The following is a 12,383-nucleotide window of genomic DNA, read 5'->3' on the forward strand; positions in this document are numbered from 1 at the left end:
AATGACACTAGGAAAAGGAAAGCATAAATCCAGGCTTCTAGCCTTTCTGGCGCCTGACCAGCCATGTCCACAAAGGCACCAGGTAAGAAAACCTCATGGAAAAAAAAAAGTAAAATGTGCCTTGAAAATTCTGGCATCCTGCCAGTTACTTCTTCAACAGGTTAGTACAAGCTGAGACCTCCTGTTGCTTCTGTTTTCCTGCATTGCCCGATTTCCTCGAATCAACTTCTGGCTACTTCTTACCCCCAGGAAACCCCTTTGCCTTATGTTGTGCCCATGCAGTATAGAACCGGGCCAGAATGAGTCCTCTGCTTGTTCGGGTTCCTCTAGACTCTGGTCCTTCTTCAAGAACAGACCTTCACAAAGTAGGCGTTGATAGCCTGCAGAGCAGCATCTTTAAATGCACTAATACAGCTACACCACAAGCTCTGGCACCGAGGCGAGAGTTCTGAGGCTGCACCAGAGCCTTTTGAACCAATTTCACATTTCCTTAAAAAGCCACTGATAAAAATCCAGACTAGAACATGCTTTGGGGGGTAAATGGTCTGCTTTCCAGTCAGTTTGTTGGTCTGTGGTGTCCCTGTTTCACACCTTCAGAAGCATCCGTTTCCCACTGAGACAAGAGCCGTTCCAGTCCGGAGCCACTTTGGTGGTTTTCTGCAGCAGCACGGCTCCTTCAGAAAGTGCTGGCACTCCTTGTTCTGCGCCAAAGGCTGAAGCATAACAGGGTTGGCTGGAAAAGGAGACATCTTCACAGGAGACAACTCGGGAAGTCTCTCAGGTTCCAGTTTTTTTAGTTTTGTACTGTGGACCTATTAATGATCCTCAAAACGCTTCCCAGAATTACTAGATTTCATTTGGGTGGGTGTATGTATGCCCCAAAGGGACAGATACCTTAGTGGGAACGGAATGGGGAAGCTCTTTCGAATGGGACCATTTAATGGAGAAGCTCTTTTGAGCTCAGAACTTTGGGGCTGCTCTTTTCTTGTTTCTGAAGGGAACACACACAGTGACTGCCTCAGCCTCCTGGGGAGGTCAGGTTCAAGCAGTTAACTGTTGGAAGTCTTTCTCCCTGGTCTTAAACGTAAGTCATTTACCATTCACTCAAGACTGTTGGATGAGGTGCTCTCTGACGTGGGTCATTATTCCTGCTCCCCCACCTCACCCAGAAACAATCTTTCCCTTTGGGTGATGATGCCCGAAGGGGTTTGGGAGAGCTCCTTGTCTCTGCGTGCTTATGCTAGGGAGAGCGTTGGTCTCTGCCGAGCTATTTCCCACCAGAAAAGTGTTTAGAAAATGTTGCTGCACTGTCACCCAGGGTCTTTTTGATTATCACGTGACAACCAATAGCAGCTTCTCTGCACGACAGATGTTTTATAACTGCACAGTTGCCACTTGGCTTTCTTCACCCTGACACCAACACTACTCTGGCTCAAACCCTTGGGAATAACATGGTAACATTGATTTTTTTTTGATTTTTTTTTTTTAAGGTAGGATGTCTTTCTGTGTGTGGACCCAAACCCTCTCTCATCCCTTTGAATGTCTGCTTGATATGACTGACGGCATCAGTGTACATCTAGGTGCTCCCACCAATGGCAGCTTACCTGGCTGCGGCTGTACGTAGTTATGAAAGTTGAAGCAAAAGGGCATGTGTGCACTGCCCGCATGCAGGGGGCTGAGGATGGGCAAGAACTTAGGGATAAATTGCTAGTTTAAGAAAAAGTCTTCAGATAAAAGCTAGAAGCCCTCACCTGTAAACCTATCTTGGAGAGTAGCAGTTACAGGTAAGTAATATTGCTGCTTGAGTGTTTTCAAGTGCTTTGGATAGGGCTGGTGTAACATTTTCTTAGAGCAACCAAAGAGAACTTGTTAACTTCCCTTTGCTTCCTCCACGTTGCTTCCTCAGAGTTACTGCAGGAGATGGTGTGTGACAAGAATCGGTTGTAACTTTTTTTGCTTCGGTTTTTCCACCGTGTCCTTCACCCACTGTGAACGGTGAGAGGGAGGGTAAGGTTATCAGAATGTGTGACTGTCAGTTCAAGGCCGCTTCAGATAAGTGCTTCAGCACAAAGCGGAAGGAAGACTGTTGGTGTTAAATGAGCCCGCTAAGCAGAGGAAACTAGAGTAGTTCCAGAGTAGTTAGATGTAGTTTATTTTTTGTAGGTAACTCATTGAGGAGGATGCAGTATTGGACACAGATGTGAAGAAGCTGTGCTTGAAGATGTCCCAAGGATACCCTGAAAGGAGGAGGCAGCTAGAAAAAAAAATAAAGGAAGGAGAAAAGGCCGGGGGAGGGACCCCTGAACTGTAGAAAACTAGAATACAGAAATACCTCCCCCTTAAAAAAGTACAAAACTGAAGTAGACTATAAAAGTTGATATAATATTTTTACTTAATTTTCAATTCTGTATTAAAAATTAATACATTAAACTCTTATAAAAGTAAGGCACATGCAAAACATGTTGTGCAACTTCTGACTTTCAACTCTCTTACAGACTAACAAGCATTATTTTAATTTGGCAATTCTAAAGAGTCATTTTTCCCCGTGCAGGATATGTGGAAGAAGGTTAATTTGACATTGCACCACTTAAATCTAGATTCTGTGCTTTCTGTGCTACAGTAAGCAGAGATGGTCATATGGTACAGTAATACAAAATAAAACCCAACTCAAGTGCAGATGCTGAAGGTGATGACCAACATACAAAATTTAAGAATGTGACGTTATATCCATTATAGTACATCGATAATCTTATTCAGGAGAGGATAATTTGGCAACTCCAGTCTGTGTAATGCCAGTGTGCAGTTCCTAGTTATCAGTGTCATACGATGCTGAAGACCATGGAAAGATACTGCTCATAGGACACCTGAATCCAGCCATCTTGATCAGTATCGTATCGTCGGAACACATCAGTCAGTCTCTGAAAAAAGAGGACAAAACCCACCCATTTTTGTACATGGGGAAAGTTCAGACTGCCACGTATTCTGCTTGCCAGTTGGGCTTCTACAGCCTTCTCGACACGTTCTGTTCATCTCTGTAGAGACGTTACAATCTCACGCGTACAGAGGTAGCTCTTTGCCACATCTCATGCCTGAACTGTGTAGCAGATGTGATTTTAAAACCACCTCATGATACAATACCTAAGGCCTAAAACCTAACCTAAGTTATATATATATACATATATATATATATATATATTTTCACACATGTGTTTCTGTTACTGAAAGTTTTTGTTGTTTGAAATGTCTTTTACTACTATTGCCCTGCAAGACGAGCAGTGATAAAAGGCTGGACAGTTCAGCTACTAGGTCAAATTCTGTTCAAGGCTCTGACTAAAAGGAGAGAGATACAAAAACCTCACAACTCAGATTATGAGAATTATGGGCACGTGAGACATGGTACACTCCAGTTTTAACACACTCAAGATCCAGAGGAAGTGTGTGTGTTAACTAATTGAAATAGCATTGTGTTTTCCCTTTAAAACACTATTTTATATTTTTTGCACACCCCCCCATCAGATTTTGTTACAATGCGAATAGGTAACTGGTGAAGACCAATACATGAAGATGTTTCTACTGCCTCTCGTATGCTTTATTTAATGGTTTATCATAAATAAAAGCAAGTTCTAGACCCAATATTATAGTTAAAATGAGAACCATAAAAGCTTAAGGTGTTTTTTTTAAATTGACATTAAAGCGTATCTCCTTTCTTACCTGTAAAACAACACAGCACTGAATAAAGTCATCAAAAGCAACTTGTCCTCTTCCTTGTCTGTCAAATTTCCGAATAAGGATATCGTAGAATTGGTCAGACAGTCGGTAACCTTGGAAAGAGAGAAATGCTTTAAAAGGTTTCAATTACCACAGTCCCATAGAAGTATTAAACTGTTCAGCAGGTATGTATAACAAAAGCCAGAAAACAGTAAGGCATAACAAAAGTTTTGTGGGTTTTTTCCTAAATATCTGTGTGTTAAATTGAAATGCATGCAAAAACCCCCATACTTAATAATATTACACACAGAGTCACAGTAAACATAATCACCAATTACTGAGAGAATGGTTTAGGGCTGCAGCTCAAGTTTTTATAAGTGAAGTCAAGTGAATGAGAGTTCTTTTGCCATCAGAATGCTACTGTAGCATAGACAGCTGGCATCATTTTCCAAAGTGGCACGCTGTATCGAGGATCTTGTAAATTCAGACATTTACCTGAAGTATTGGTAACACCCTCAGCAGCTAACAGAGGAGCCTGAAACTAGATGTGTCAGTACACGTGTGGAATGTTCTCTTTCATTAAAGGGAATAGCTTCCAAAAAAAGGAGTGCTTGTGACATGGCCATCTTTAAATAAAAGGTAGCTTATAACCTAAAAGGATGATTACATTTCACCTGTCTCATTTTTAGTCACATTTGTCAGAGCAGTACAGCCCTAACAGTAAGAAGGTCATTTGATGACAACACAATCATAAGAACTGCAATTACAAATGAATTACCAAAACCTGTTAGTGCCTGCTTTAGTTCATTTTTGTCAATCATTCCAGAATTGTCTCTGTCATACGTTCGAAAGACATTCTGCCAGTCTGAGATGTACTTCCAGACTCCTGTGAATTCATTGAAGTTCACGCCACCTTTGTTTTCTCTGTCAAACATGCCTGAAATAAAAAATAAGAAACACATATAAAACCACTCCCCAGTGAGATCTGTTAGTATTTTAAAAAGGCAGCAAGAGTGCTCTGTGGCAGGTATTGAAGACACAAAAGAAACTGCTAAAATACAAGTGGTATTTTGGAAAGTTTTGCCAAAACAAAAAAAACCAACCCCAAAACAAACGAGTAGTCACCCACCGAACGAGGAAAAGATAAAGCAAGAAAAAAAAGAGGACCAGAATGAATCTCAGAATGTTTATTTTTCCTGGGTTTTCATTTCCAGTTTCAAAATATTTATGGCTCAATTGATCATCTGGTGACAAAAAGGATAGGGGGGACGGGTCGTTCTTTTCTAAGGACACATGAAAAAGTCTTATGTCTGTTGACTGGCAAAAGCGCTGGCACATTCATCTGCGTTTGACTTACTGATACATCTTTATACAAAAAGCATCTCACACAGCGATGGAACTCACACTGCTGCTGAATACTTATTAAAAACAAAGCAAAAGATTTAGTCCTTGGATTCACAATCTGTGATAGGAAAGATTTTTGTGCTTGGAATTTTTAACCTTCTGTTCTACCACCATCATCCCCCACATTATATATATATAACACATAAAATAAATGCCACATTACTGGTAATTATTTTAGAACATTAAAGAATTCAAACATTGTAAAATTTCTGTTTGGTTTTTTTGGATAGAACATATGATTAAAATGCAAGACAAACTAGTTACAAAGACAAGCTACAGAAAATCTTTTTAGAATATTTAAGCTGCTAATTTCCAAATGCATAAATTACATTTATTATCTATTCAGTTGTACAGTAACATTCTCTCAGGCTACTTCGACAAGTGCATGTGTGTGCACACAAAGGGCATTCCTGTATTACTGAAAAGGGAAAATACGAAAGTTACTACTGCTGGGTTGTCTGGAGAGAAAAAAAATGAAATCCATAGTGCACCAACTGATAGCCTCCTCAATCACCTGAACCCATCACAAAACAGCATCTTGACTACTTCACATCACAAAACTATACTCACCGAGAATCGACCTGACTGTCGCTGGATTAAATGGAGTCCATGTGCCTGAAACAGAAAGAATTACTTAGTTTCTCAATACTAAGAAACATTTAAAAAAAAATGCAACCTACAAAAAATCAGTTAAGAACTTAAAACAGAGAATACAGAGGTAGATGACATGGAGCCAGCATATTACAAAATAATGCTGCTTTGAAGTAGCCATGTTCTTGACCATTCAGAGATCTCTTCAGACCAATGTTTTACAGTTACTACACAGAAACCAACATTTTTCAGGCTGCACTGAAAAAAACACCCAAACTCCAAACCCTGGAAGAACTAAGAAGTACTTTTTCATCCCAGGTAGTCAGGAGGTTTTGGATAAAAGGCAAGATCAAAACTGAAATCCCATTTTTTTCTACTGATGGGAGCAGAAGAGTTGTAAGTTATAACTCAAACAAGGTCTCTTATCTGTTCCTCAGTCAAAATCCATCCACTTCTTTCCTGTTTTACAGGTGGATTACTGCATTTAGGTTCTGACAGAAGTGAAAAGAAAAGGTTCTATCGTGGCATAACCACACAGCACAATTTAGGGTTGTTTAGTATAAATCCCACGTCCACTGCTAAATCAGTGAAGTGTTAGGTTAATATTTTCAGAGCAAGAACTGTTACTGCTTAAAGGGCCTGAGCAGCAATCATCTGAAGAGGAGCTTTGTACTTCTCTGAATATTTAGAGGCTAGCCACTTCGGAAGAGTTTTCACTAGCTTGGGAGCATTCCCGTGCTAGAAAGCACTAAGCTTTAAATTAAGACAAATACTGAGCCTCATCTAGAGTTTCACCATCAATTCTCTAGAGCCTGTGAAGGAACCAGGAGGACCAAGAAGCATGTATTTAATTAGCTGTGCTTGAGCGCAGGGACCACAAAGGAACCAGTAAGACCAGGGGTACTGTAGGGGCATTTGCAATGATGCAGTTACCTGACCACAAACACCAAATAGCAAGGCTGCGCTGGTATTGAGCAGGCTTTGTGAAGGCATGGCTGCTCTGCTGCATCGAGCTGCAGCGGTCTAAGTAGTGCTTATACCAGCACTCAGTTTCTCCCACAGGAGGGAAACTCTATCAGTATTACGTCTACAGATGGAGCAATGGGGAGAAACCCTGTATCGTAGTCAGGCTGTATGACTATTTGCACATAAAGAAAACAAACAGAAACTTAAGAGTAAAAATGGCTTTGAAAATGCTTAAGCAGTATTTTAGGCAGAATACCAGTAGTGTAGAGTTGTAAGTATCCCTACAAAAATAAAGAACAATGGAATCATTGATAGGGTGCCGGCATTTATTTAACTCCGAACAGAATAGAGGAAAAAGTGAAAACAACAGTTTGAAAGTTAACTTATTTTGTGTTGAAATTTTCAAGAGACTCATACAGACATCACAGAGTGAAATCAAAGCAACTCCAGTGCTGAAGAACCATACTGATTTCAGCCTGTTCCAATAAACAGTGAAAGGCTGTTCCCTCCTCCTCCCCTGACTCAGTTATTAACTTTACATGGCAGCACAGACAAAAAGCAAGAAGGAAGCGTAGGATTTTATTGTGCAAACTGCCATACAAAGTGATGATCAGTCTCTCTCAGGTAAGTATACTGTTATTTGCATAAACTTGACATGTTGAAAAGCTGAATGTCAAAACCACATTAAACTTCAAATTTTAATGAGTACTACACAGACTTTTTTTAATGTTTTAGAAATAAACACGTAACATTCCTTTAGGCTATGTCAGATTGCAGGAAAGCTACACACAACCATCCGTTAGAGGATGTATTTTGAAAGGAACAGTGAATTGTTAGCGACTTTGGTGTACAAGATCTAGAATCTCTTGGAATGAAGGAAGCTTACAGTTCTGTAAATATTTTGTCTAATAGGCAATTCACTTGGTGGGGAACCTTCATAATTGCAAAGCACTGAAACTGCTAATGTACACTGTAAATAAGGAAAGGGAAGAGTTCAGATAGCCATCACTGCTTATTCAATCAGATGACAAGATATTTAAAAATATATGAAATTTTAAATGGCAGGTAAAGCCAGGTTCCCACAGTTATAAACAGCACTGTAATCTTAAGTGAAACGAGTGACTTCATCAATTTAACTTAGCTTTTGCTGAAGTTTTTATTCAAAATAGTATTTTAGTTATGGATCAGGTCCAGCAGCTACAATATACTGCTTTTAATTTATCACGTATGTTATTAAACAAATACTCTAGTAAATCCAGTCTAGTTACAAGACCACAATTTTACTAAATAGAATCATCCAAATTTATTTCAAGTCAGGTAATTGGTGACAAAAAGGAGCCTTTTAGTCTGTGTGCACTGCAGCTCACACCACCAGTTTAAGCCCTTCTCAGTCACGAAACACAGGAAGGATGAAGTAATGAAACCTTGGGAGAAGGGGAACTTAATATGGACTCAAAGGTACACAAACCGCTTCAACATGCACTTCTCCAGATTTCTAAGTGGAAAAAAACCAAAACCCACAAAGTACAACCCTACCCACCCTAAGTCATCAGAGGCAAGTAAAAATAGGCTACAGAAAAAAGTTTTCATTTTTTATTTTGCTTCAGTAAGTTATTTGACCATATCCTGGTTACTCTAAGAATTATGACAGGGAATGACAGACTACTAGAAAATTTTAATACTAGATCTAGAGTGTACCTTTCTACTTTGTTAGGAAAAAACCCCAAACATGCCTCATTTAGGAAAAAAAAAAAAGAAGTAAAAATTACCATCTTCAATTCCTGCACCATACTGTATGAAAAGACTTTATGTGCAGTAAAAAGGCTGGTTGTAAACAGCTGATCTTTGTCCAGGTTATACACTCATCCTGGTTAAAAAACAAAGGTTCAGTAGTGATGAGAGAGGAATATATAAATCACTATTTATGTTTTCTAGGAAGCAGAGCTGGGAAAAAATAAAGGGATGTGCATGCATTCATTCCCCAGAATACATACCAGTAATGTTTACAATAGGTACTCAGTTTATAATGCATTATTACTAACACACACCAAACCCAGAAAACTTCCCTTGAAATAAAACGAACAAAAAACCCTCAATAAAATAAATTCAGGAGAATTGTCCATTTTTTTTCCTCCCCTTCAGCCTTTTGCTGTAGAATAAACAGTATTAATCAGTAGTAGGAACATTGGTCCACCTTCCCCCTCTGCCCCCCCAAGTCAGAGTTATGGCATCAATTGGACAGTCTCACATGAAATTTAACATTACGTTTACACTCAACTACCTCACTGCTCATTTACAGACTTACCATTTGATAATGCCTGCTGAAGTTCATTATCAGATATTATTCCACTCCGATCTTTATCAACCCTGTGTGGGGGGAAAAAAGGCAGCAAGGTTTAAATGGCTGAAATTAACCAGTTCCACTTACAGAAGACTTCAGCATTCTGGTTCTTACTCACCAGGTAAGATTAATCTTTTCCTGAAAGTCATTAATTGCATTTTACTTGGTAAATCATTCACCGTTACTGCAAAATTAAATGCTTCATTCAAACTGATGAAACATTCTGAAAAATGGTAAAAGCTACAAAGAAAACTACAAGACTGACTTATGAGCGAAGAGATACACACCGATGATAAAACGGTTTGGGCATACTCCACACAAGAAAGTATTTATTTGTTTTTAAAAGAACTGCAGAGCACACTATGGCAGTTAAATCCATGAAATGCCTAATGTCACAATAGTTTTGGCTCCCAAACTGGAGCCCCAAGTTCCATACCCAATTTCTCTCAGTAAGGTGTCAGCAAAGGAGAGAAAGCCACTAATGTAACCAGTGCAATGTACTGAAAGAATGGACTGCAGGGCCTTGACCCACTTCAAAGGGGTTCAAAAAGGGAAAAAGCGCAGGCAGGTGTCAGCTTCCATGGAGCCTTCACAGTCCATTGTCTTAGCGAATGGAGTTCTATCCCAAATTCAATAACCTATGTAATTTCTGCCCAAATAAAGCAGGATCATGCCTTCTTTAGAAGGACACCTGAAAGTGGTGGGGACTTCGCTTTATACAAGGACCTTCCCCTTGACACTGGCAGTTTTTATTTCCCCTCAGTTACTACCATTCAAAGCACAGTCCTGCTCAGCTGATCCCTCTGCAGAAGCTGGTTTTTTTCCCTTAGCCCTTGTGGTCTTTTTCTAAACCTTTTCAGTTCATTCTACGGTTCCTTCCCCATCTCAAAAGTTACATTAACCACATACATTCAAATCGCAAGCATAAGCTGCATAGATTATAATAACAAAAAGATATTCCCCTTTTCTATTCTCTACTTCTTTTCTAGGTATTCCAAACATATTTTTTTTACCTCTTATGAGCTGCTGCTAAGTGCTACATTGATATTTCCATTAAAATGTTATGACCTAGTTATCTTTCTCCTGAGCATTATCAGTCAGCTTAGAGAACATTCATTTTATACACAAAATGATGCGAAGTTAAAGTGGGTCTTCCTTGCAAACATCAGGTATTTGCTCTAAATTTCATCTGACCATCATACAGCGATCATGATCTGGCCACGACAGCGTGATATGACCTGGTCACTCTGCACTGTAAGGTGCTCCTGCAAGTCCTCATAGGCCTCACTTACTGCACGAATCAGTTAGCGTAACCAGCAAACTTCATCTGACCATCTACCTTCTTCTCCCCCAGTTGCTCCTGAACGTTATTGAATAAAGATCCCAGAACAGCTCCATCTGTCAGTATGGCAGATGGCCCTGCACTCGAGTCAGCTCTTTATCCACCAAAGAACCCTCCCTTTCATGCTACGTATAGTGGATTCCTTTAAAGACCTTTGATACTTTTGTATATTTAGAGTCTCCTTGGAAACTATACAGATTATATTAATTGCACCAGTTCTAGCCGTCATATCCATACCCAACCTTTATCAAACACATTTCAGGATTTACACTGTAGTCTGCCAGAAAGAAGTACTTCCAACAAAAGCCATGCAACTCTCCTGACTAGCTACATCATTTAAAATGGTTTCCACTGGTTTGCCTGGTGAAGAAGTCAGATAGCTGATCCGTTTCTTTCTGCACCCTTTAAAAAGGAAATGGCATCGCACCTGCCTCCTCCAAGTTCTCAGATGGAGCCGTTTTACAGAAGGGTGGGTAGGTAAGCTGCCACATTCCTGAGTCACTCCTGAGTTACTAAGTAAATACTAGCCAATTTTAGCAAATTATTACCGTTTGTCTACTTAACCTCTTCTTGCTGTCACTTAAGTTAGGTCCTCTGACACATCTCCTATAAAAATGGACCCAACATAGGAACCTCCCCAGTTTCCTCGACATGACGCAACGGGGAAAAACTCCTTTAGCTTCTTTACTACTACCGTCTTGACAGCACGTTTTGTAACATGGGCCTGCTAATCTCCTTGCAGGTTCCTGCTCCGGATGTATTCAAGAGAATATTTGTTGGTAGCGTTTAAGTTTTCCATTAAGCATTTATCAGATTCCGTTTCACAAGCCTTCCTGTACTGCTACCTTAATCCTCCAAGGCTTTACAATCCTTTCTGGATTCTCCGGTAAAAAATGGCTTCAGCGTTTTCAAGGTTACCTTCTCGCTTCCATCAATCGCCCTCTTCCCTCGCTCTAAGATACACCCATACTTAACGCCTCCTCAGCCCTTTCTTGAGGCTTCTCCTCGGATTTGCCCTGCAGGGACGCAACCGCGAGTTCACCAGCCCCGCGAGGCCCCGAGGCAGCCGAACCCGGCGCAGGGTGCCCAGGGCCGGTGGCGGGCGGGCACCTCCCCGCGCTCGCTCCCGCCCGCTCCCACCTCCGGCAGCGGCAGCCCCGGGAGGGCGCAGCCGCCCGCCCAGCCGGACTCAGCGGCGCGGCCCGGGGACGACGAGGATCGCGGCGACGCCTCAGCGCGGCGGGCCGGGCTCGGTGCCGCGGGCAGGGGGAGCCTGGGCCCAGCAGCGCCCGGCGGGGGCGGGACCCCCCTCAGCGCCCTCCCCGCGGCCGTTAGGGCGGCACGCGACACGGATCGCCCCCGCCGGGACCCCCCGGGGCAGGGGGGAGCGCGGCGACCTCACCTCTGGAAGACGTTCCACAGAAAGGCGGGGTCGGGCAGCGCGGCGCCGCCGCCGCCGTTGGGCCTGTACTGATACCCCGCCGCCATGGCCCCGCCGCGGAGCCGCCGGGCAGCTCGAGCCTTCCTCCCCGCGCTTCCGGCACGGGCCGCCTGACGCAGCGCGGCGGTGACGCCACTGGGCCCCGCCCCGGGGAATCCCGACAGGAGCCGCTGCACCGCCCGCCCGTTGCCACGGCGACAGCTGCGGGGCGGGGCCGCTGCGGGCGGGGCGGGGCGGGGCGGACACCCCCGTGGCTTCCCCGGGAGCTGGGCCCGCGGCGGCCGCCGAGGGTAGGGGGCTCTGCGGGCGGCGGCCCCGGGACGCCCGGCGGAGAGCGGGGCAGCGGCTGCCGGGACGGCCCCGGGTAAGGGCCCTCCGCGCGCCGCGCTGCGGCCTGCGCTTCAGCGGAGCAGGCAGAGGCGGGCGCTGGGCCCACCGTGAGGGGTTCGAACAAGGGCAGGAGCCGTCCCTGTGACCGACCCCGGGCAGGCGGGGGAGCCCGGGGCGCGCCCCGCGTTTGTCACGGAGGAGAAGTGGCCTGAGCCTAACGGCCAGGAGGCGCAGGGTTCCTGCTGCGGAGAAAAACTACA

General features: G+C 43.1%; 1 protein-coding gene across 1 annotated transcript; it reads right to left on the reverse strand.

Annotated features, from left to right (window-relative positions):
* Positions 1 to 2,370: 2,370 nt before the first annotated feature.
* On the reverse strand, positions 2,371 to 11,912 carry PDCD6 (programmed cell death 6). Its single transcript, XM_055800533.1, has 6 exons — positions 11,755 to 11,912; positions 8,975 to 9,036; positions 5,683 to 5,727; positions 4,487 to 4,645; positions 3,712 to 3,821; positions 2,371 to 2,918 (listed from the first exon to the last, which is right to left on the reverse strand). The coding sequence occupies exons 1-6, from the start codon at positions 11,838 to 11,840 to the stop codon at positions 2,820 to 2,822; spliced, it is 561 nt and encodes a 186-aa protein (XP_055656508.1). The 5' UTR covers positions 11,841 to 11,912; the 3' UTR covers positions 2,371 to 2,819.
* Between the last annotated feature and the right edge of the window lie 471 nt (positions 11,913 to 12,383).

This window comes from Falco peregrinus, chromosome 3 (assembly GCF_023634155.1).
Source record: "Falco peregrinus isolate bFalPer1 chromosome 3, bFalPer1.pri, whole genome shotgun sequence".
In the NCBI taxonomy this organism is placed as follows: Eukaryota; Metazoa; Chordata; class Aves; order Falconiformes; family Falconidae; genus Falco; species Falco peregrinus.